Source organism: Notechis scutatus, chromosome 4 (genome assembly GCF_049901735.1).
Source record: "Notechis scutatus isolate UNSWTSFEM ecotype Mainland chromosome 4, rNotScu1.2, whole genome shotgun sequence".
In the NCBI taxonomy this organism is placed as follows: domain Eukaryota; kingdom Metazoa; phylum Chordata; class Lepidosauria; order Squamata; family Elapidae; genus Notechis; species Notechis scutatus.
In genome coordinates, this window is record NC_142012.1 from 92,475,307 (window position 1) to 92,502,271 (window position 26,965).

The window sequence follows — 26,965 nt, forward strand, 5'->3', positions numbered from 1 at the left end:
TAGATAGATAGATAGATAGATAGATAGATAGATAGATAGATAGATAGACAGATAGAATGTATCTTTTCTTTTATGTACACTGGGATCATATGCACCAAGACAAATTCCTTGTGTGTCCAATCACACTTGGCCAATAAAAGAATTCTATTTAATATTATCAATGCTCATGACATCTCTTCTTTCCCTGGTATATGGATTTCTTTGGTTGATTAGGGAATTGCGTTGCTGCTTATACATTGCTTAGACTCTCACACCCGCAGCTGCATAAAGCATTAGTAATGAATAAATGAATAAAAAATTAAAGGTAGTCCTCAACTTGCAACTGTTCATTTAGTGACCATTCGAAGTTGCAACAGCCCTGAAAAAAGTGACTTGTGACCATTTTTCACACTTACAACTGTTAAAGCATCCCCATGATCAAAATTGGGAGTCCTTGGCAAATGGCATGTATTTATGACGAGGTCATGCGGCTGTCATTTGTAACCTTCCCAGCTGGCTTCCAACAGGCCAAATCAATGGAGGAAGCCAGATTCGTTTAGTGACCGAATGATTCACGGAACACCTGCAGTGATTCACTTAACAACTGTGGCCAGAAAGGGCGTAAAATGGGGCAAAACTCACTCAACAACTGTCTTGCTTAGCAACAGAAATGATGGGCTCAATTGGAGTTGTAAGTCAAAGACTACCCGCACTATATAACGGGCACCATTATCTGTATCTGCACTATATAACAGGCACCATTATCTATCCAAGAAGAAGGACTGGGGTGACATGATAAGCAAAATTCCAGCGCCGCAAAGAGCATTTTCCAAAGCATCAGAAGGCAGGAGAAGAAACAATGGATGGAAACTAAGCAAGGAGAGAAGGAACCTGGAATGAAGGAGAAATTTCCTCACAGTGAGAACAGTTAACCAGTGGAATAGCTTGCGTCCGGTAGTTGTAGGGGCTACATCACTGGAGGTTTTTAAGAGAACATCCCAGGGAACCAAAATGAACCCCCAGGCCTTTGGAGCGACACCACATTTATGCACGCACCTCCGGCACCTCCTGCCCAGCTCTCAGGTATGAACAATGAATCAGTGGGATAAGTTGCCTCTGGAAGTTGTAGTGGCTCCATCAATGGAGGTTTTAAAGAAGAGAGTGGACAGCCATTTGTCCAGAAGGCTGCTTGAGGAGGGGGTTGGACTAGAAGATCTCCAAAATCCCTTCCAACTCCCTCTGCTATTCTGCATTCTGCAAAAGGCTGGACAGCCCCCTATATGAAATGGTCCAGGCGGGGGTCTCCCGCTCGAGCAGGGGGCTGGACTAGAAGACCTCCAAGGTCCCTTCCAGCTCTATTCCGATTGAAATCAGTGGCGGGACTGACTTCCAGGTCAAAGTTTAATCGGGGAAGTCCGAGGTTCTCTCATCTTTTCACACCTCGCGTTTCATATCCCCCGCCCGTGTGCGAGTCTTGCGCGTCCCCCCTCTCCCCGGTCCTCCCCTCCTCCCTCGCTGCTTCCACAGTGGCTCCTTCCCCACGGAACCGCTTTCCGAGGAAACCTCCTCGCTCGCTCTCTCTTCCTTTCCCACCAAGCGGCGTTTCCCCGGCTCTCCCGCAACCGCTGCAGCCTGGCGCCCGAGCGAGAGGGCGGGAGAGGCAGAGGGGGGCGGGCTCGGGCCTTGGGATTGACACGCCGGGGCCCCGCGCCCTGAACGCGGAGGGCCGCCTGATTGGCTGGCGCGCGCGCGCGCGGGGATCCTTTCCCCACCTCCCCCCACCCCTTCCACCCCACCCCCACCTCCCCACCCCTTTCGAGCAATCCCGCAGCGCTGCCTGCCGGAGAGCGGCGACTTCCAGTGGAGAGATGGCGGCCACCGCGGGCAGATCGCTGCTGCTCGTCCTCTCCAGGACTCCCGGCGGCGGCGGCGGAGGTGGCGGCTGCGGCGGCGGCGGACCGGCGTTGACCGCCGCCGGCTGCTTCTTGGGACTGGAGAGGCGCCGTCAGCAGCAGCACCAGCAGCACCACCACCAGCAGCAGCAGCAGCAGCACCGGCACAGGACGGTGAGTCCCCGGGGCGGAGGCCAGAACCCGGGGACGGGCAAGCGAGGACGCCCGGTCGGGGTTGCGGGGCTCGGGTGGTTGCCCTTCAGCTGAAGGGCTGGGCAACGCGCGGGGGGAGCCGTCGGACGGCGCGGCGCGGCGGGGAAGCCCTTGGACGCGGGACTTCCCGGTGCCGCCCGTCGGAGCCTTCTTCCCTCCCTCCCTCCCTCCCTCGGGGCCGGGAGCCCTGCCCAGTCTTGGCTCAGGGTCCGCCCCGCCAGCGGAGGGACCGCCCGGGACAAGGACGACCCTCTTTCCCGAGTCGCGGCGTGGAGGAAGGAAGGCAGGCGGGCGGCTGGAGGAGAGGAGGAGGGGGCGGGCGGGTAAAGAGGCGACCCCGCAGGCTGCGGAATAGGAAGGAAGTGCCGCCCGCTGCTGCTTTTGCTGCTTTGCTGCAGCGCCTTGAAACCTCTTTTTTTTCTTCTTTCCCCTCTCTCCCCTCGCTGCTGCTTTGGCTGCTGCATCTTTTTGGGGTTATTTATTTAAAATAAATTATTATAATCTTGGTCGAGGAGCTCCGAGGAAGCAGCAGCTGCCGCCACTGAGGAGAGCCGGACTTTGGGTGCGAAGCGGTCGTAGCTGCGAGGAGCGCAGAAGGAATTGTGGACTCTTCTTTCTCGCCCTCAGCCCCAACTTGGGGGGGGGGCGCAAAAAAAAAAAGGGACGGGGGGGAGGATCCTTTCCGAGAAACAGCTCGGGTTGGACTCCGGTGGGTTTGGTTTTTTGTTTTGTTTTTGGGGTGTGTGTGGAAGTGAACGGTGTTCAGACGTGCGGTGGGGTCTCCGCTTTCCCCGTCTCTCAAGCGAAGATGCGGATGAGAAAGCTTAGCCGGGAGCGATTTTTGCCCTCGCCACCCCACCAGGCTGTTTGGCTTGTCGCGTCTGAAGGCTCCAGAGGATGACAGCGTGTCGACGATATGTCAGGATTTACAAGCCACCTTGAATTCCAGCCAAGCGTTTCAGAAAGCCCGGCTGCTCTGCAAACCCACCCCATAGGCTGTGGATCACAGTGTTGTGTGAACCCAGGAATCGAGTCAATAGAGAAAGCCAATAAGCAAGGGTGTCTGTCCTTCAGATACAATGAATTGGTGTGGGTGTGTGTGTGTGTATTGGAATAAAGCCCTAATAAATTTGCAAGTTGACAGCCAGAGTCATGTCACTCACAGGTGGTCTGGTACTTCTCATGCTTTGGCTTGCATCAAACGGTGTAGTAAAAGATGGGCCCGTATTTAAGTTGGTAAAAATTCACTCATTTTTATTCTGTGTTTTAAGATGGATGTTAGAGTGCTTTTGGCTGCTGCCCTTAATCTTCTTGAGAACACTGTCTGCAGTTTCCTGCTATCTTGCTGTGTCTTAAAATTGTAAAAGTAAAGAGTACATGTTGTACATAATATTTTTTAGAGTAAAGAAGGGGGGGGGGGGCGAGCGCTCTTTGCCAACTCAGACTTTTACTATGTTTTAGCTTATTCATTCTTTATTCTTCCCACTTTAAGTTTTTTTCTTTTAGTTTCTTTACTCAAAACAAATACATGTTATGATTCACTTTGTGCCAGAGTAACTTCAGCGTACTTTGTGGTGGTGACCTCTGCTTTTTTTGTGTGTGTGACACTCCTCAAATGAAACACTGTGTGAGGCTACTACAGGTAGTCCTTGACTTACAACAGTCTGAGCTCGGAACAGAAGCACAGAAGTTAAAACAGTACTGAAAAAAGTGACTTATGACCATATTTCACACTTACAAACCATTGCAATATTCCCATAGCCACGTAATCGAAATTGAGATGTTTGGCAACTGATTCATATTTATGACGGTTGCTATGTCCCGGGGTCATGAGATCACCTTTTGCGACCTTCTGACAAGCAAATCAATGGGGAAGGCTGATTCATTTAACAACCGTGTTAGTAACATAACAACTGCAGTAATTCACTTGACAATTGTGGCAAGAAAGGTCATAAAATGGGGCAAAACTCACTTAACAACTGTTCTGTTTAGTAACAGAAATTTTGGGCTCAGTTGTAGTTGTTAAGGACTACCTGTATGTAGCAATGAATTTTCAACAAGAGTCATAGTTGTAAATTTGTAACGCTTTGAATGGGCCAGAGAATATAAACTTTTTCAAGAATCTGTTACTTTAAAAAACAAACCAGCAGAATTTCTGGCAAAGTTCTAATTATAAAAAAACTGGCAATAAATTGAAACTTATATCACTGTAATTTGTGTATGCAAATGTGTGTGTTAAAGTTATTTCAATTTCACAAAAATCAATGCATTGTTCCAGAAAGCTGTCCACTTATTTCAAATATAAAAAAAGTAAACTGCAAAATTAATATTTTGGTGTAAAAAAATTTAAACCTTGAATTTCAAAGTGACATGACAATTCAATATTTCAGTATTCAATATTTTAACAAAATTAATATCCACTGAGTGGGTAGAACTGCATTTCATTAGAATAATTGCTGTGGGCATTTTTGGCTGTGTTCACTTTACTCTATTTTTACTTATCATAGACAATAGTTTTGATATATAGAGGCCAAAGGGGGGGAAAAAAAAACTTTTGCCAGCGTTCAGGCAAAAAAAAAAGTCTTTATAGTGCTACAGATGAGTGACAGTTTAGTCTAATATAATTTATTTTAGCAGAATATTGGTAGTCTTCCTTATCCTAGCTGAAACATACTCTGAAATGAATATTTTTCAGTCTGAAAAAGTAGAAATGATAACTGCTTATTACAAAAATAAGTTAAATGAAACACTTATTGACATAGATTTATGGATATGGTATTGATATAGTCAGTCATGAGGTCAGTTTTGTACTGGTTTGTTTGTTGAAAAATAAAATAATTTTCAGGTGCATAATAACCATGTGAAAACATTCCTTGATTCTTATACAGACACGCAAATAAGTTATATTTCTGTAACCAGGAATTATTAATGCCATGCTCAATTCTGTCATTGTGACAATCAAGCATATTTGTTCATCCTTAAGAATTTTTTTTAAAAAAATGTTCAATGTTGCATTCATTTGGTTTGAAGGTTATGGTATATTTCACTGAGCAATCAACCTGTGCGTGCAGTAGATGGCACTGCACGATTCTGGTGGATTTCATAAGGTCACAAATCAGGTACTTTTCACTGTTTTCACTCCTCTGCTATTCAGTAAAAGGCACATTGAATTAAGACAGACAGTTCAAGAATCACAAGTGTAATTTATGTACAGTATGTAGAACAGTGCCCTGCACTAGATTTGAAAGTCTGGCATGCTTTTGGTGACAAAAGCATGTGTGGTCTTTTAAGCCTGTTTTATTATTTATTATATAATTTGGCCTTATCCATATGTAAGCTTTAAAAGCCAGGCCACTCGAGACATGCCTCCATGTTCAGTTATTCATGGTACTTTTTTTTTTTTTTTAAAAAGCAAAGTTCTCTTGCCTCCTTCACAATGAATAAATGAACTTCACAAAGAATTGGGTCATCTGGGACAGGGCAAGTTTTCTGACCTTCCCTGATGTTTACTATGATTGCTGCTATCGTTGTGAGATCTCCACAGTGTCGTTGATCATCATCTTCAATCTTGTAGAAAGGTCAGGTGGCGGTGAAAGCATCTTAATTACATGGTTATATTACCATCATAATGATATTCAAGGTTGCCATGGTGGTAATATGATGTTTGTGTCTTAATCTGGCCCCATCACAATGGTTGTGTAGATATCGTTGCTGCTGTTGCCAGCATTTTAAAGGAAGAGCAGGGAAAGAACAGTTGCAGTAGAGAGCTTTGTGCTTGTAGAACATGCTTTTTGTTTAAGAAATCAAACAAAATAAGAAAATCTTCCTTGTCCCTGTTGTTCCTGTGTTCAAAACCCAATACTTGATGGAGGAAAAAAATCAGTACGATTACATGGAAAATGAGGCTGTGGACTTTAAGAATTATTTGGCCTTCCATGAGTTAGTTCATGAATTAAGTCTGGAATTCCTTCCACATACTTATGCAGAATGCATTGATCCCAGTGTAAATATACTGTACCCATCATTCAAGAAACAGTAACCAAATTTTTGCATGAACATTTCTGTGTGGTATTTTTGCCCAATTAAAGACATCACTCAAAATTTGTGCAAAAAACAAAAAAGGATTTATTTTCCACAAATCTTACAGTATTGGTGTATTGTCTAGCTTGGATCCTTACAACCATAATGTAGACTTGGTAGTTGTAAAGAATTCTTTTTGCAGGGCTTTTTATGTGTGTGTGAGCAAGTGTGTATGAATGTGCATGTATGATTGATAACCTTCCCATTGTTTCCTGTCTAGTTACAAAATTGTACCAAAAGTGAAGCTTTCGTGCAAACATGTCCTGTATGTTAATATTTTTCTAATTTTGCAGATGATTATCAAAAGTTCCACTTTACTAGACTGTATTGCCTTTTGTTTGTCCTGTGAGTCAGTCTCCATTGCAGCCTAGCCCTTGCAGTTTCCTTGGCAAGATTTTTTTGAAATGCTTTGCTTGTTTCCTTTTTCCTAGGGCAGAGAGAGAGGGACTGGCCTAAAGGTAGCCAACTAGCCAGGTGTTTTAATCATTAAACCAAACTGGCTCATGTTGTCCTTTACTGTATGAAATGAACAATTTTGAACTACATTTGTATGAAAGATGTAAGTTGTTGTTTAAGACTATTAGATACAATTCAAAAGCCGCACTATTGCTATGATTTTTTTTAAAGTTCAATACATTGTCACAAAACAAGCACATTTGCTGTTATTTAATGCCAGTGGTAGGTTACTTAATCATTTATGGATATTGTGCAGCCCTTATTTTTTCATCACTCCTTATCACTTGTGATTGTAGGACTGTAACTTTGTTGCTTGTATCCTTACGATTAATATTGACTGTTTCCTAGTATGATTTGATTGCTGATTGTACTCTATGACTATCATTAAGTGTTGTACATTATGATTCTTGATTGTTAACGAATGTATCTTTTCTTTTATGTATATTGAGAGTATTTACACCAAGACAAATTCCTTGTGTGTCCAATCACACTTGGCCAATAAAGTATTCTATTCTATTCTATATTTTTTTTTTTTTTTGCACTGAAACAATTCAACATCAAACTGCTAAAGAACAGAGGCATGATTTCTTATGAAACTTTGTGGGGGAAGGAATTTGAAGTGGTAAACCTTAGATATTTTTAGCAAACCAAGCTCTTTAAATAAAATATTTGTCCTGGGGTGAAAAAAGTGTTGCATCAGCAATCTTGACATTGTTGCTCAATAGCAGTCACTAAACAACTGTAATAAAAAGTGCAGCCACTACTGCAAAAGAATTGTCCATCTTATTTCAAGATAAGAGCAAATATTATTCTTTCTATTTTTTTAAAATTGATCACCATATACATTCCCCTGAAGATAATTAGTTTATGTTTTTAAAAGATATTTATTGAAGTTGCTGAACAAACCAAAATAGCTTAGAGAAAAGGATTATGTGTTTCATATAAGTTCAGTAAGAAAACTGCAATGTAAACTTAGTTATATTGGTGATGGTGCATTGTTGGACAACTTGAAAAACCAACTTATGGACAGATCGTCATGGAGAAAAATCTATGTGGCTTCTAAGAGTCACTACTGAAGTGATAGCATATAATCTGCTTAATACAATCTAATGCATAAAAAAAATTCATAAAAACTTAACAATAATAGCCAACTTCTACAAGGAAAAAACATTGAAGATACAGAAGATTAAAAACAAAAAAGGCATGCCCACCCTCTATCTAATATTAGAGCCAGAGTGGTACAGGGATTCAAGTCTTAATACTGGCACCAGGAACATTCAGCTCCAAATCCACCCCTAATCACCAAAGCTCCCTAGGAGATTTTGTTTACTTTCTCTTTCAGTTCAGTTTACCTCAGAGATTTATTGTGGCGGGCATAAAGACAGAGTGCTGGGTATCCTACCTTGAGTACCTGAATAATAAATCTAATATAAAATCTAATTCATACATAAAGACTTCTTTGCTACTAAGACTGCTGCTAACCCCCGAGGGCTGTTTGTTATTTAGCTACATTTGATTATAAAACAAACACTAGGGATGCTCCATTTTAACACTTGAATGAAGTGCTGCTTTGAAGGCCCTTTGATGTGGTACCCTATTTCAAATTCTCAGAATGCAGCCTCCTTTTTTTACTTAGCTGTGCTCAACCCCTGGGATCAAGCTGTCTTGCCTTGCCTTTATACATTTACTAAAGTCTATTATCCATTTTTCTAAAGACTTCCAAAAGCTGAAACTCCTTTTATGCTATATTACCTTGAAATGATTTGTCTAATGTATACTCTCCTGGCATGGCTATTTAAAAGATTTGAAGAACTATTACACACGGAAACATAAGTATCCCTGCCTGTTCTTAACAGCAGTATCCAACACACAAACAAGTTAAAAGTTAAATTTTCTTTCTGGAAAATCTCTTTCAGTCTTGTAAGTTGTAACTTATACTCTACAACAGCGGTCTCCAACCAGTGGGCCATGAGAAAATTTTGGTGGGCCACAGAGAAATCTCACCCCCAGAGCATCCCCCCAAAGCAATTAATCCAGGCTGCGCAGAAACACAAGGCACGCCACCCACATGGCCTACAGGAACCCTCCCCTCCCACTCACTCCTTACCCGGCAAACTTGCCTGCTAAATTGCTATTTTTCCTTTTTCCAACCATCATCTGTTCTGCTGTGCTGGGAGATTTAGATTAGCTAAGAAGCAGGAAATGGTTGGATTTCTTGCTTTCTAGCTAGTCTTTAGAACTTTGGCTCTGCTTTTAAGCACAGCCGAACCTCCCTTAGGACTGAAGGTTCTGTTATTCAGTGCAGAAGACAAGCAAATTTAAGAGACTGAGCTAGCCGATGGCAGATAGATAGATCACTGAATGATTCTGTGAGCAACGCAATCTGCCTGTCTGCTTTGCCTGATTTTGGGTAAACGTTGGTCTTTTTTTATAAAAAAATCAATATTTATATAAATATTTATAATATTTACATACAAGCCATGCCCAGCCAGTCACATGACCACCAAGCCACACCCACAAATTAGGCCACACCTACAGAACCAGTTAGTGGTCCCTGGGATTTAAAATTATGAGTTTGGTGGTCCTTGAGGTCCAAAACGTTGGCGCCCCCTGCCCTATAATATATCATAGCTAACTGGTTTTTAATACTCTGTAGGAACTATTGGGTAGGTTCAGATGTGATTTTTAAAAAGTTGACATCTTAGGACCAAAGAAAGAATAGTGAGATTCTGGTAAGTTCAGGGTTTTTATGGATTTACTTGTCTGTAAATTTGGTTCTTTTAGGATTGCAAGACTTCAGGCTTGTGAAACAGGGAATTTTGATGAACAGAATCAAGTTTTATTGCAATCGTTGGCCAGGTTTTTGACTTTTTGGCTAGGATCAAATGAGTTTGAATGGGTCTGTTCATACAAATTGTTTAGTAGCAGGTCATATGAAGGCACGAGAAGTGCTACAAGTGTCCTGAATTGTTTATCAGTGCTCTTACAGATGTAGCAACATGCTCTTGTAGTTATAGTTAGACCAGGAATTGGTCTCTATGAAGTGTTGATAATATGACAAATTGGTTTTGAAATAGTACTGTTAGCTTTGTGTTGGTTAAAATTATGACAGTCAAGGAGGATGCATATATTCTTTATAAAAAGAGGAACCATGAATGTATTAGAAAACTCTCTGATGTTCATGATATGATTGAGTTGGCCAATTGAAGAGAATAAATGTCTTCATGTTTTTAGTCACAGCACTTCAGATAAGAAGCATGGCATCTAAAAAGCTCAGCAGTTTCATTAAAGTACATGGATCTTAATAGAAACCTTTACAGAATTAAACAAGAGGCTTTAGCAAGTCACTGATAGCAATTAAACCACCACAATATCTTTATTCTGGAATAAATTATGGGTTTGCAAAGCGTTGTGTTCTGAGCTTTGAATGGCCACACTGAATACTCTTAACGTTGGACTAAGATACACATTCAGGAGAGATTTGCTGGGATCCTGGCTTAGTGTGCTATGACTTCTTCAACAAACCACAGTGTAAACTCTGTCCTTCTGAGACTAGTTTTACAAAACAAATAAAATCACTGAGTTTTAACAGTGATGTAGTTCTTGTTAAGGTGGATTGCAGCTTTTCTAAACCTGAAAACTTGCTAAAGATACTTTCTTATGTGGAACAAATTGTAATGATCAAACATGATGTCACCAAAGCATTGTATTACTGAGGTCAGGTCTGCATTCTTCAAGAATAAATATTCTGGGCGTGATTCATTTTAGGTTTAGCTGAGCAAAGGCATTTCTGGCCTCACTAATAGGTGGGGCTTATACATAATACTAAGTCATTACTTGTTTAACTATGGTTTATTGAATGAAACAAAGAATGTTATGCCAGTGATGACTCAACCAAATATATCCAGCCACAGGGGTTTTCAACTACTAGTACTTGATTAGCCTTTTTTTGCATATAGACTTTAGATGTAATTGTTTAATTGTTTCAGCTGTGAATTGTTTCAATTTATTTGCATTTATGCAAAGCTTTCATATTCCTGTATTCTCAGGAACAGGTTGCCAAGCTGTCATTTAAAGTGAGAAACAAGTATTGAATTTAAGTTAAAAGAAGTTGGAGGAAGTGAACAAAAATGTTCTTGAAATTTTAACCCTTAGTTTACTTTACTCTAATTTTATTTATATGCCCTCCCTATCTCACTCTGCAAAGCGATTCAGGGTGGTGTACAATTGCAGTCATAAATACAAAAATACTAAAAAACATTGAAAACATTAGGAAAAGTGCTAAGAAAAGGCAAGATTGGGATAATGGTGGCATCTTCTGTGTTAGTTCACCAGCTGCTTCCAACATAGATACCTCCATCAGGACCAGAGGTGGTACTCAGCAGGTTCTGACCAGTTCTGGAGAACTGGTAGCAGAAATTTTGAGTAGTTTAGAGAACCGGCAAATACCACCTCTGACTGGCCCCACCCCCATTTATTCTCTGCCTCCCGAGTCCCAGCTGATCGGCTGAGTCTTCTTTTGTTGCCCTGAACAAGAGAAAGGAGCTTGAAAGCAGGTTAGTGGGGTGGGGAGGGAATGGGATTTTACAGTATCCTTCCCCTGCCATGTCCACAGAACTGGTAGTAAATTGTTTTTAATCCCACCACTGATTTCAGGACCCCAAGCCACCAGCAGAGCCAATTTTTATGCTCTTCTGGAATGCCAAAGGGGGAAGGGAGGGTAGACTTTACACAGGAAGTAAGATAACCCAAAGAACAGGAGTAGAGCAGAAAAGGCTGTCCTTCTTGACCCCCTCCAGCCAAAACTCTTTGATCAGTGGGAGCTGTAAAATGCCCCTTTTGCCAGATTGAGTGGGGCAGATACCATTGGGCCGAGAAGATGCTTCATAAACCGTATAATCATCAGTTACTCAACCTGATATTCACAGTATCTTTACTACAAGGACTTGATGCCTGCCATTGTTGTGACTCCTTGTGGATAGTTTTATGATGATGATCACTTTGATCAGAGGCGTCAAACTCCGCGTCGTCACAGTGAGCGTGGGCGTGGCCAGTATATGACGCATCCAGTATATGACGCATCCAGCCCGCAGGCTGCGAGTTTGACATCCCTGACTTAGATCAAATATGATACATTTTCTATATCTACATGGGTATTGAATATTTTTCATACTATCATTGGCCACCTGTGGGAACAGAGTAATTTAGATAGAAACCTTAGCTCTTTTACTAGCTAAGCTGCATATCAAACTAGAGAATGAGAAGAGGGGGAAAAAGCATTAAGTGTATTAAGATAAGAGACGAGAATGAAATCCAGGTTGTGCACCACCAGCAACCTCAGATAATATACCTGTTGCTGTATTTTGCACTTAAAAACTAAGAGGATCAGTTGAGAAAATCAGTTACAAAATCAGAAAGTGAGATTTGACACTTGAAGATTTGTCACAATTTTATCATAATGGCTGTTGGGGAAAATAGGAAGAAATTATGTTCGTTTGCTGCCTTGAGTTATCTATAAAAATAATAAAAGCAGGATATAAATAAATAAGCATAATTGTGAATGAATCCTACAACCCTATTCACACATCCTCTTCAAAAAATATTTTCTGTAAAACCCAACCCCTGTTATTAGATAGAACTATTATAACTGTTATATACAAACCAGATAAAAGAAATAGGTGTTGTACTTCAGAATAAAAGCATGTAGACAGAGTAGAGAATACAAATATATAAGACTTTATTATGATAATAAACTAAGAGAAAGAACCGTGGTAAAATATTGTATAACCATTCGGAATTATAGCTGCTCGCAGGCCAGTATTTACACACAATAGAAGAATGGGCAATGTTTAAGACACAGATTTTACCTTTGTTACCTAACAGGTAATGCAAGTAGAATAAATCAGAATGCCCTGGGAATTTAGAAAGAAGAGGAAAGATCAATCTGCAAATGAGTCTCCCTGGCTACCTAACAAAACACGAGCCACATTTTTTTATTGTACCTGCCTCACAAAGGCACCAATGTTTAGCAAAGGAGATTTTCTGTGCTTCCAGCCTGCTGTAGGTAGGGGGAAAAAGACAGAGTTTTAGGGACAATGTCTGTTTGTCAACCTGCAACTTAACCTTAGGGATGGATGAATACCTTGGCAGATCCTGTTTACACATTATGTTAAGGCATGACTTGTTTAAGCATTGAGTTTGCTGAATAGAACTTAGTTGCTAGGTTCACACATCATTGACGTGCCTGGATTCCCAATGGTGTTAAGGAAAACACAAACAGAATCAGCGAGCGAGGACGGTAAATGTGAGAAAGTTTTCTGTTACCGCGTCGATACCTTTGTGCTATCAAAATTGTTTATTCCATTTAAATTAGCAAAGTCATTATAAACAGTCCATTCATATCATTCAGTCAGTCTTTCGGACTCTATCAGTCCGCAAAGCCAGGCGTCCATACTCCCTTTCTTCCCGTGCTTCGCCACCTTCTCTCCCCCGACCAGCAGCGCGCTCAAGCCAGCCGAGCCAGAGGGCCTTGCGCTTATTAGTCTTTTCGCTGCACCACATTCCTTACAGCACATCACTTTATCTGACAACCACACTTATACCAAACTAGAAACAATGCAAGCATTGTTTGCATGATACAATTATTATGGTTATTTATTAAATTGAACACATAACCTTCCACTCTAGTGGACTCTGGGCAGCTTACAAAACACAGTACAGGTCCTCGACTTTCAACAGTTCATTTAGTGATCATTTGAAGTGAAGTGAAAAAAGTGGCTTGTGACCGTTTTTCACACTTACGACCATTGCAGAAGCCCCATGATCAAGTGATCAAAATTCAGACCATTGGCAGCTGACTCATATTTATGACGGTTGCAGTGTCCCGGGGTCATATCATCACCTTTTGCGACTTTCTGACAAGCAAAATCAATGGGACAGCCAGATTCATTTAACAACTGTGTTACTAACTTAACAACTGCAGTGATTCTCTCAACAAATGTGGCAAGAAAGGTCATAAAATGGGGCAAAACTCACTTAACTGGTTCATTTAGCAACAGAAACTTTGAGCTCAATTGTGGTCATATGTTGAGGACTACCTGTACAAGGTGAAAATAATTTTAAGAATGTGAACAAGATGAAATAAAAAAATTATTGGATTCACACTGTACATTAGGAGCATGTATAACAGTAGTTTGGAATACAGGTAATCCTCAACTTACAACAGTTTATTTAATGACCATTTACAAAGTTACAAAAATTTTAACTGTCACGCTTAGCAACATAAATTTTGGGCTCAGCTGTGGTTATAAGTCAAGGAGTACCTGTAGTTATAAATCTAGCCTGGGTTCTCTTCTTTTGATCTTGGGTTTCTTCTGCTATATGCCGGTTTAAAGTAAAGAGATCAGGATAAACAAGCGAGATCTGCAATGCTGATGTTTGCTAAATTAGAGTTTTTCAGTTCAGATGTCATGCAAATTGAAACCTTAACACACAAAAAAACCCCAGTATATGATTAAGAGAGAAGGTAAGAGAGGGATTCATTGATTATGTCATAAACCATGGGCATGATGCAGAATTAATTGGATTCTAGTCTCTCTTAATCAAGAGGAGTGACATGCAACTTCGACAACTTGATTTGCATCTATATCCAAATTAACAAAACAAAAAAACCCTCCATTTTTACTAGGCTAACATCTTCTATATTATATGTTGCATAGAGGAATGGCCATTTTCACTCATTTTCATATGTGTAGACAAAAATATTCCCTTTGAACAGGGAATTAAAATGCACTGTGTATGAATGTAATACACATTTAAACTATTTGCTGTGTACAATTAATTTGGCATAAAAACCCTTCTGAAATGAGCATTAAGTATGAAATGCTCGATTTTATGATCCTCATAAAAGTTGCAATTGGGGTTTTCTTCATTTATTTCTATATCCCAGTTATAGTATCTGCTAGATATTTTTGTAACTTTATTTATCTTATTTATTCTGTTCTGTAATAGAACACTGTCAAACCAATTCATTTACACACACACACACACACACACACACACACACACACATATGCACATATAAAACAAAACAACTCCAACTTTTAAAAAATTAACACGATTCATACAAATGGGAAAGTATAGCAACTGAAAAAAGAACTCCAGAATAAAAAAAAAATCAGCAAGGGTGTTTTTATATTGGAAAATCATCGTTGCACTGAATGATTAACTAGCAGGTAGAAAAACTGCAATGTTGATTGGCAATCTCTGCCAGCTAGCATTATGCATCATTTAAAACTGCTCAAGCTGTAGGAGGAATTATCTCTTCAGGAGCTAGAACTAAAATGAAATTGAAATGAAACTTAAGCTGTACTAACTGTTTTGAAGTCATTCTTATTTTGGAGAGGAGTGAATGCTGTTGTCGGACTTGCCACCACTTAGACCTCTAAATAGAAATGAACCTTGACGCCATTTGTTGAGAAAGGTATAGTTTATTAGAAGCCAAGTATATTGCAATTGCAGTATGGCAGAGGCAGAACTGAAGAGTTGCGTGCCAAAATCCCTTGCTCCTTTATCTATCTCCCACTGCCCACCCCAGTGTAATTAATCAGGTTCAGGCAAGATGGTTTCATAACGTCCAAGCGCATTTGGGTATATAACTCCGTCCTTCTTCCCGCTGGGTGACCTCGAGGCAACTTCTTGAGAGACAGCACTTACTTTCATTTCCCCAAGCCTTCCCTCCTTCATTCCCCCTCCCCACTGTTCATGGCAGTCTGTCACTGCATAGCAGCAAAGCACAAGAAAAAAGAGGGTGACAGCTGACAGCTGTTCTACTGACTGAGGATACCAATGCAGTGAAGTGGGCGTTGAATTTGATGACTTAACAAGAGAAGGGTTTTACAGTGACTTAATTATTTTGACCAGGTATAGTTAAAACACAAGCAACCCCTGTTAAGCCTGGATTCCCCAACGGGTGTTAAGGAAAACAAACTAAACAGAATGTGCAGCGAAGTCAGATAGGAAGACAGGTAAATGTGTGAGATAAGTTTTCTAGTTAACACGCAGTAAAAATACAGATACGCTTGTGCTATCAAAAATATAATTTATTCCATTTAAGAATTATAGCATAGTCATTATAAACAGTCCATTAGTCATATACCAAATTTAGTCAAGTCTTGTTGAGGATACTCTAATTGCAAAGTCCGTGTCGAATAGCCAGTAATAAATCTGTCCAAAACTTATCTTCTCTCGTTGAGAAATATCTTCAAAGTAATCCAACACTTCTTCTCCTCCCCGATCCAGCAAGAATGCAGTCTTCAATAAGCCAGCCAGTAAGAGCCAGAGAGTGCCTTGCTGCTTATATAGTACTTTTACAGCTGCACCCTTAATTACATTCCTTTAGCTTAAAGTCACATACACTTTATCTGACAAACCATGATTCATCATTTTATTATCTTTACCCAAAACAGTTAGGGTAAAACAATGTTATCCCTAACATTCTCCCCTTTTGGGTAATAATAATAAATATTACAATAATATATCCATTTACACTTTCAAATCATAATTGTCACAACTCTCTTTAAATTTTACAACACCTTGAGCTTTTGTAAACTGGTCTGCAATATTTTCTTCCGTCATGCAGTACTCAAGTTTAATTAGACCATTTTTACAGATTCTCTAACATTTAAGTATCTTAGATCAGTATGCTTTGATCTAGTCTTTACAGCAATATTAGTAGCTAATTGTATAGCTGCCTGGTTGTCCTCGTACACAATAATAGAATCTTTAACAGTTATACCCATATCTAATAATAACTGTTTGTACAGAATTAAGTCAGTGCATAGTAATGACAGACATGAAAATTCTGCTTCCATTGTTGACAAGCTAATATGCTGTTGTCTGATTGACCTCCACCCTATTAGTGTCTTACCAAATAATATAGCCATCCAAGATGTTGATTTTCTAGTGTTTATGTCAGTTGCAAAACTTGCATCTGCATAGGCACTAAGATTCAAATCACCTTTGGCTCTAGATACAATGCATGGTGCATTGTTCCTTTAAGATATCTTAAAATTCTCTTTAATGCTTGCCAATGACATTGATGTGGATCATTATTATATCGTGCCAGCTGATTAATACTATAAGCTATATCTGGCCTAGACCAATTGCTTATATATGATAAGCTACCAATCAAAGATTGATATATGGTCTTATCAAATTTGGGACTTTGAGCATCCATTTTGCAAATTTCCTGACTCATTGGAGTCTTTGCAGGCTTACAAAGTTCCATTTTATACAATTTAATTAATTGGCAAATTTTATCCTCTTGAGATATCTTAAATCCTTTTGTGGTTTTGGTAATTGTCAATCCTAGATACTTTTTAATTTCACCTAAATGCTTTAATTTTATTCTTTTGGCCAATAATGAAATAATCTCAGTAGCTTCATTATTGGTCTTAGTAATCAAAGCAATATCATCTGTAAATAATAACAATAATGACACCGTTCCATTATTTTCTCTTTTAAACATACATGGATCTGCTAAACCAGAGTTAAACCCTATATTGTTTAATTCTTTCACAATATATTGGTTCCATTCATAGCCAGATTGTTTCAATCCATATAAACTCTTCTTGAGTTTCCAACAATCATTGCTATTTACTTTATTATCATTTATACCAACCGGTTTTTTCAAATATATTGTATGCTGCAATGGTGCATGTAGATATGCAGTTTCTACGTCTAAATGGTTAACTATATAATTCTTCTTAGCTGCCCATACTAAAGCTGCTCTTAAAGTTGTAGCCTTAAGATTTGGTGCAAATACCTCATCATAATCAAATACATTTTGGTTAAATCCTTGTGCTACTAATCTAGCCTTATAAGTTACTTTCCCATTATTTCCAGTCTTTACTTTAAATATCCATTTGCATCCAATGGATTTTTCTCCTGGAGGTAATTTGGTTTCTTCATAAACCTTCATTTCCTTTAAAGAATTTAACTCTTTTTCCATTGCCTTTTTGCCAATTCTCCTGATCCTTAGCAGGATACATCTTAAGTTCATCTTTGCTAGTAGGAACTTTATTTACTTGGCAAACAATACTTGCCTGATATCTTTCAGGTGGTCTGGTTATACTAAGCGTCTAGGTATAACAGGACTTACAGGTGGACTTTCCTTTATTTCCTGTTCTTGACTATCTATCACTTCTTGATTAATTATTTCCTCTTGATCTGATTCTATTTGCTCTTCATGGACTTCTTCTTTAATTGGACTTTTCTTATAACTATTCTTTTCTTTCTGCCTCTTATAGGGTTCTATAATAACATCATTATCTGAATCTTGCTCTAATCTATTCCATCCTATATGTTCTAGGAATTGTGCACTAGCACTGCAGTATACTCTAGATGTACCTGGTTCCCAGAATCTATAAGATCTATGGTTTGCTTGATATCCAACAAAAATTAATCTTTTAGCTCTATGTTGTCCTTTGTGCCTGAGTTGTGTAGGGATATGCACCCATGCTGGTGCACCAAATGTGTGAATATAACTCAAATCAGGTTTCCTACCATGCCATAGAGTGAATGGTAATTCACCTGTTGTTGAATTAACAACATTGTTTAATATGTGATTCCCACACATTATAGCTTCTCCCCACAAATTGTCAGGTAATCCAGAATCAGATAACATTGTTCTTCCCATTGATTGCAGTGTTTGGCCTCTTCTCTCTATAAATGCATTATGTTGAGGCCTATATGGTGCAGACTTTTTATGTTGAATACCTGCCATTCTAAGTCTACTCTGGAATTTATTATTTGTAAATTCCGTACCATTATCTGTTATAAGAGTTACTAATTTCCTTTTAGTTTTCCTCTCTGCAAATTTTAACCAATTAAAGAAATTTGTATACGTTTCAGTTTTTCTCTTCATTAGAAAACAGAAACCATACCTAGAATAGTGGTCCATTATGCTTAATATGTATCTAGCACCACCTACACTTGGCTTTTTAGGACCTATTATATCGGCAAATACTACCTCTAAAGGCTCTTTGGTAGTAAATCCATTAACTCTATTTGCCGGTATAACTTTGCTTTTGTTTTGATTACAAGCAGAACATTGCAAATACTTATTACAAGGTTTCAAACTTATTCCTTTAGATAGTTGAACAGTTCTCTTAATCATTTTAAAATTTAAATGACCTAGCCTTGTGTAACAAGTGAATACATTCATTATGAGGTTTTCTATTATCATAAACTGTGTTAGCCATCTTTAAACCATTATCATTTAACACATATAAGTCACCTCTTAACGATGCAGTAATTTTCTTACCTTCTTTTTCAATTAAACAAGTATCTCCCTTAAAGGTAATTATGTATCCTAATCTAACCAACATTCTAACTGAAAGCAAATTAAATTTAAGTTGAGGTACATATAACATTTTTATGTTCTCATTTATACTAGAACAATGAGCTATACCTTGACCTTTTGCCTTCATTTTCCATCCGTTTGCCAATGAGATATGCTGTGAACTCATGGACATTTTTACAAATTTTTGTTATCATTTGTAATACAGTGGGACGCACCACTGTCAACCACCCATAAATTATTTTTACAACTCCATTACTATACATTGCTAACTCAAAATTCTTATTTCTTCTTTGTTGGTTTCAGCATTCTGGCTTGCATTCTTGCGCTTTGGTTTCTTACAATATCTTGCCAAATGTCCTCTCCTCCCACAATTAAAACACTTTTTAATTGCGTATGCAGTAGGAGATTCATTATTTTCCTTTTGAGGTTGCTCCCTCCTTAACTGATCTCTTTCAAGTCTTCTTCTGGCCTCTTCAATCAATCTGCCAGTGATATCAGTTAAAGTTAGGCTTTCTTTAGGCAATATTTCAAGGGAAGTTACGTAGTCATCAAAACTTTCGTCTAATGAAGATAGAATTATGTAGACCTGGTGTAGTTCAGAGAAAATTAACTCTTTCTCATGAAGTTCTTGGAAAATGCTTTTCATAGTATTCAAATGACTCAGCATATCACCATTCTTTTGGAGATACGTGCGGAAAAAGCTTCCGTGTTAGATTTATGTGAGCACCAACGTTATCTCGAACATAAATCCTCCTCAGTTTTTGCCAACACCCAACAGCAGTTTGCTCTCCGTGTATATGAATAAGCTGCTGATCAGTTAAAGTTAGTCCTATGATGCAAAGTGCTTGCTCATTTTTCTGTTTAAATTCTTCTATCTTTTTACTATCTTCATCATCTTCAGGATCCCATTCTTCTACGTTTGGTGGATTTTCAATTATGTTCCACAGACCTTCTCTTCGTAGAAGTAGACTACATTTCATAGACCATGAAACATAGTTTGTGCCATCCAGCTTGGATATAAGGGACAAACTTTGTAGACTGTCTTGTGCCATATTTCACTATATGGATATAAAACTATAATTGATAAAACACAGCTGTCTGTTTACTGTAACGTGTAACAACACAAAATCTCACTTTTACATAAACCTGTTTTTATCCTAGTTAAACTGACTTTGCAGTCTCTCTGGGCCCATAACCAGTGTTAAGCCTGGATTCCCCAACGGTGTTAAGGAAAACAAACTAAACAGAATGTGCAGCGAAGTCAGATAGGAAGACAGGTAAATGTGTGAGATAAGTTTTCTAGTTAACACGCAGTAAAAATACAGATACGCTTGTGCTATCAAAAATATAATTTATTCCATTTAAGAATTATAGCATAGTCATTATAAACAGTCCATTAGTCATATACCAAATTTAGTCAAGTCTTGTCGAGGATACTCTAATTGCAAAGTCCGTGTCGAATAGCCAGTAATAAATCTGTTCAAAACTTATCTTCTCTTGTTGAGAAATATCTTCAAAGTAATCCAACACTTCTTCTCCTCCCCGATCCAGCAAGAATGCAGTCTTCAATAAGCCAGCCAGTAAGAGCCAGAGAGTGCCTTGCTGCTTATATAGTACTTTTACAGCTGCTGCACCCTTAATTACATTCCTTTAGCTTAAAGTCACATACACTTTATCTGACAAACCATGATTCATCATTTTATTATCTTTACCCAAAACAGTTAGGGTAAAACAATGTTATCCCTAACAACCCCCCCCCAAAACCCCCAACTTTAACCAAGTACTTCATTGACCAATAACACCTGAGATCCATATTTATAAAGCCTCTTCAGAAAGATTTAGAAAATTTCTGGGAATAAAAGTCCCCATTTAATTTGGCAACTCCTATCTTTTAATTTTATTGGTTAAATTTATATGCCTCATGAAATGTATCTGCTTATTGAAAATAACCTGATTTCATTGATCTATAGGTCATGAAATAGATAGTTCCATCTGTCCAACGAATTCTAGAATGAAAGTCATTAACAAGCGTTGCTCAAACCAACCTAGATATCATTAGTTGAAGTGAATTACAACTGCAATTTGTAAGGGCCCCAATCAGTAATTTTCTTTTAAACTGATTCCCTGAATTTCTCTTTTAATTTAGACAATACATAACAGAGATGGTATTCAGCAGGTTCTGACCAGTTCTGGAGAACCAGTAGCGGAAATTTTGAGTAGTTCCAAGAACCAGCAAATACCACTTCTGACCGGAGATTTTACAGTATCCTTCCCCTGCCACGCCCACCAAGCCACGCCCACAGAACCGGTAGTAAAAAAGTTTGAATCCCAGCACTGGTACATAACCCTGAATTAAGCTGAATAAAAATTGTATGGACATAAAGTCAGGTTAATTTTTCCAAGTTATTAAAATAGGAGTTGAGAACACATTAACATCAGAGCAGGTTTTACAGTATGGAAGAGAGATCTGTCAGTAATATCATTACATATACTTTATCTCTTGGTAATGATGGGATATGGGTGAGAAATTGTATCTATTCTTGAAACTACCCTGTTTCTCCAACAATAACCCCCCCCCAAAGAAAGGCCCCAGAATTTTTAAAAAGAAAAAAAAAAAATAAACCCCCCCCCAAAAAAGACCAAAAAAAAAAAAAAAAAAAAAAAAAAAAATAATAAAATGTAACTAAGAAAAAAAAAAAATATTAACCAAAAAAAAAACCTGCCCCCCCCCCCCCCCCCCCACCCCACCCCACCCCCCCCCCCCACAACACCCCCCCCCCCCCCCCCCCCCCCAACAAAAAAAAAAAAAAAAAAAAAAAAACACCCACCCAAAAAAAACCAAAAAAAAAAAACCCACAAAAAAAAAAAAAACACACCTATCTGCTCATTTAGCTATTTAGGAATTTCCTAAAGCTTGATATGGAGCCATAGCATTGTGAAAATGTGGGTGTGATTCTCCACAGCAGGGGTCCCCAAACTTGGCAACTTTAAGACTTGTGGACTTGAACTCCCAGAATTCTCTAGCCAGCATAGATGAAATCTAGGTCACGCAGCTGGTTTTGTGCTGAGGGTGGGAATAGAATCAGGGGTGGGCTACTGGGGGTTCGGGAGAGTCCCAGCTATGATTCTGTGCAGTTCGGACAACCCCCAAATCCTTCTCCTGGCTGGCCCCACCCACCCCACCCTGCCCCTCCCAGGAGTCCCCACACGCCCATTTTGGATGCAGGTAAGTGCAGGGTACGCACAGAGGCTCGGGGAGGGCGAAAAATGAGCCTCCAGGAAGTTTGGGAAGGCCGGAAATGGGTCAGTTTCCAGCTTCCAGAGAGCTTCTGGAGCCCAGGGAGGCTGTTTCTGCCCTCCCAGAGGCTCAAGGAAAGCCTCTGGAGCCTGGGGAGGGCAAAAACATCCCCCCACATGGGGCATGATGCCGACTAGGCCGTGACCACCATGGCCAAGCCCACCCAGCAACCAGGCAGAGAACCCTTGGCTAAAATTTTTGAAGCCCACCTCTGAATAGAAACGTACAGTCTCTGTTCTGACCCAACCGGGTTCCCAAAGACCAAACACAGACAAAGGCAGCAGCCCCCACCTTTTAAGGCTTAATAACAAATTCTGTTCTGAAGGCTGCTTTCCACTAATTAGCTCCGACAAGAAAGAGCTTTGCGAAGTTGTTTGTCAAGGCTGCCAAAAACCCAGAGATAAGAACTAATTTACAAAATTCTCCAAACACAAACTAAGATGTCCACCAGTTGAGCTTAAGAGCTTCTTTGCTGTCTGCAAAGAACGCTTTTCCAAACCTGGCTTTTATCCTCTTGAGGGAGGGGCCATTACCTTGCAGCCTTACTCCCAAGTCGCCTGTGCTGCTGTAATTGTACTTTCCTCCGAGCAATCCTTCGTGCACGTGCACTTGGCACAGGCTCCTCAGGAACCTCCTCGTCACTGCTCCCAGACCCCAAAATCTCTGAAGGCAGCAGTCCACTCCCTGATGGTCCTGGCCCCTCATCAGAGTCATCGCTCTCCTCAGCCATCTGCACCTGCTGCTGGCTAACCACAACAGTCACTCTGTTTCTAACCTGATACTTTAGCCACTATACTAAAGTGTCTCTCAATAGGATTTGGTGTAGTGGTTAAGGGTCCAGGCTAGAAAGCTGGAGACCATGAGTTCAAGTCATGCCTTAGACATGAAAGCCAAGTAGATGACCTTGGGCCAGTCACTCCGTCTCAGCCCAATCCACCTCATAGGGTTGTTGTTGTTTTGTAGGGAAAGGAGGAGGAAAAATGTATTGGATAGGTTTGCCACTTTGAGTTGTTTGTAAAAATAAAAAGGTGGGATATAAATAAATAAAATTTAGTAAAATTTCAATAACATTCATCAAAAGTAATGGTAGCATTCATCAAAAGTAATGGTATGAGGTATATGTGAATACAATCAACAAGATGGAAACAGAACTTGGCAGTCGATTGATATTTTAGAACTGTAAACTTTTAAAATACTTTAAAAGTTATTAGAATTGGTACCTAAATCCATACCTTCTCTGGTGTGCTGAATGGAGAATCCAAGGCATGGGGTAGACTCCTCTTCTTCCGCTCGGAGACTGTGTAAATCAGGTCTTTGGACACGCCTCCTTGGTCTGAGCATGCCCAGTTTTGACTCAGTCTTTGAGCAAAGGAGATGCATGTGAGAGGTGCTGGTGATCAGAAAGTCTTTGGATGCTTCAAAAACTGTAAGACCAACTCCACGCAAAGCCATTTGCACGCTGCGAAAAGCTAATTGACTTATGTATTGACGGAGCTGCATTAAAGCAGCTCATCTACTCATTTGGGGGTGGGGCTCCTGAAGGGCCGCCTTGGCAATTTAAAAGCGCCTAGAAATTTTCATGTCAGTATTACTACTGATACTACGTTACAGTCTCTAAAGCCTCTCATTTCTTTAATATCCTTTGCTTAGGTGAAAAATGAAAAATGAGATTCAGCTATCCGATGATGAGACTAAGAAAGCAGTTTCTTAAGGCTGACTTGGGATGGTCTCAGGAAACAAAGGAGGATCAGATATAGTTAATATTTTTGTGGGAGAATTTTGTAGGTTGGACTGGGAAGTTGGAAGCACATTCTTTAATAGGGAGATGTCCAGAACTGGCTGAAAGATGGACAGCTCTATAAATGTTTTAAATAAATAAATAAAATTTAGTTGGAAGCACATTCTTTAATAGGGAGATGTCCAGAACTGGCTGAAAGATGGACAGCTCTATAAATGTTTTAAATAAATAAATAAAATTTAAAAATTTCCTAAACCTTTAGTTTAATTAGAGAATTCATACTTTCAAGATGAATTTTGACATTGCCCATGTGATACGTTATAAGGAAGCTCAGATGCGTTATGTGAAAAAAATAATCTTTCCAAGAAAATGTTTTATGAGGATATTTAAAAACACGTACCTAAAATTCTTTAGAGGGGGAAAGAAGGTTTCTTGTTGAAGGAATTGAAGAACTAAAGATTTGCTCAGATCTTAAGCATTACGTTTGAATTATTCAAAATGGTATTTTAAAATAAAAATTGGCTTCTTAAATCAATTAGTGGCTGCAAGCAGCACTCTGGTTTTCTTTTTCCTAACATCTTCATGAAAAACATTATGGCTGTTGAGTGCTTTTAGTACATCTTACAGTTATAATGCCAGGTTTATGCCCAGTGCCTCAGAATGTGGGAATACAAATTGTCAAAACAGAGTTGATTGAAGTGATGAATGTTTTTTTTCCTGCAAAGTTTCTTTGTCCTTCATTTTTTGCTTCTTGCATGCTTTTTAAGGCTGATGTGCCCAGCTCAGTGGTGGGATTCAAATTCTTTTACTGCCGGTTCTGTGGGCGTGGCTTGGTGGGCGTGGCAGGGGAAGGACACTGTAAAATCTCCAGTCAGAGGTGGTATTTGCCGGTTCTCCAAACTACTCAAAATTTCCACTACCGATTCTCCAGAACTGGCCAGAACCTGCTGAATATCACCTTTGGCCCAGTGAGACAGTAATATAACCTAACTTAGCTGATGTTAGTTAGTTAGTTTACTTTATTGTCATTGCACCTCGGACAACGAAATCAAACATCATCTTCAGTGCACATCATGACCATGACAATAAACACAAACACACATCCTTCACACTCCACACATTGAAACGAAAACCCCCGACACCACACTGCACTATACACTGCACTATACAGCAGAATTCAAAAGAGCTACTGCCCTGGGATAGAAGCTGTTTTTCAGCCTATTTGTCCTTGTTTTTATTATTCTGTACTGTCTGCCAGATGGTAATAATTCAAAAAAAGGGTGCCCAGGATGAGATGGTTCTTTGAGAATGTTTTGAATGTCAACATCTAATATAGGTGAGATCAAATTAGCATTCAGATGGCAGAAACCAGGAAAACCTAGGCTGTAGAAACAAGCCAGAAGTTTCTATATTGTCAAGAGAGCCACATGGATGTAGCCATGAAATCATTGAGAGCCAAGCTCAGTTCATGAGGTTGTGATGGTTTTAAAACAATTTCAGAAACCACTTGAAAAGAGGTGTGGTAATATAACCTATTGATCATTTTATCATTTTCTGTAAGGCCTTTGTATAACTAGCAGTAAGTCTAGGAAGATGTGGGCATTCTTGGTGGGGGTAGGAGTATCTTTGCTCAGAGTGCCTCATTCTGTTTTGATTCTGCCAGTTTAGAAGGAATAGGAAAATGGGTGAAAGTTCAAGGTACAAGGTACACAGTTGTGCTTTCTCATGGGACTTTCCAAACTTTCCCATGAGACTTTCCGTGGCTGTATGATCTCATCCTAGCAAGGTAACATCTGGGACTTTCCAAGATTGTGTGTTCTCATGCTGGTGAAGTAATCTCCTGTTGAGGTCATTGTTTTCTGAATATGCATACTGTATTTTGCTTGTGTTTTTCTCAATAAATACTGCTACCTGAGTTCTCTCAGGGTTGGCATTTTCTCAGAGACAGTTCCCTGTGTCTCATTTCAATGTCAAACCACCATAAATGGTGACCCCGACGTGATAGCTGGAAGGCTATACGTTTCCCGCATCCTATACTCATCGTCGCGGACGTCGACTGGGCCCTCATCTTCTTCGCTGGACGAAGATAGATTCTTTCGTGAGTATGGGGGAGATCTCTCGAAGGCTCAGAAAGAGCACATCAGGGAATTGAGAGGGATCATTGGGAATAGTTTTGGGTTTGGAATTGGCAGTAGGGGTTGTGCTGTAGGAAAGAAAGAAATTGAGGACTTACTACAGTATGTTTGGAAAAATATTAAGTCATATCCGGAGGGAGGTAGTATTAAAGTAGAGTCCTGGAAAAGATAGGGAAATTTTTGCACGAGGAACCTCGTGCCCCTTCTTCAATTTTGTTAACCTGGAGAGTGATTATGGATGCGTTAGCTACTTATGAACAACCGCTCCTAGCACCCCCGAAGAAGGTTTGCCGCTTTACCATGCGGTACGTTTGTTGCCGCTGACGGCACCTCCAGATAAATCTGGGGGACTGTCTGGCGCTAGCAATACTTTGTCAGAGGATAAGAGTTTACCTTTAAGGGTTCAGGTGGATGCAGTTACTGCAGCTATTCAAGAAGCAAAGAATAGAGGGGAATTATCAGGAGATGATTTGGTGGAGTTTGGAGTAGAAGTTCAACTTAATCCAGTAGAAATTGTCATGGATGCTGCATTAAATCCTGCAGCGGGAGTGGAAGCCTTTACAGCTCAGAATTTTGAGAGAAGTTAAGCAAGCAGCAAAAGAATATGGTGTTAGAACGCCATATACTCAGGCATTGTTAGAAGCAGTTGGTTATGGAAATAAAATGATTCCGGCTGACTGGAAAGCTCTGTTGAATATGATTTTAACTCCAGCTCAATATTTGGTGTTAGATCAGAAATGGAGACAGCTGGCAGTCCAGAGGGGAACAGCAAATGTTACCCCAGATCAGCTTTACGGAGCTGGTAATTTT

General features: G+C 39.7%; 1 protein-coding gene across 1 annotated transcript in view; it reads left to right on the top strand.

Annotated features, from left to right (window-relative positions):
* The first annotated feature begins 1,649 nt into the window (after window positions 1–1,649).
* Window positions 1,650–26,965, top strand: part of MCU (mitochondrial calcium uniporter) — a 129,352-nt gene continuing 104,036 nt past the window's right edge. Inside the window, exon 1 of the mRNA XM_026681223.2 lies at window positions 1,650–2,045. Within this exon, the coding sequence (XP_026537008.2) occupies window positions 1,848–2,045 (198 nt within the window). The 5' untranslated portion in view covers window positions 1,650–1,847. The remainder of the gene's footprint in view (window positions 2,046–26,965) is intronic.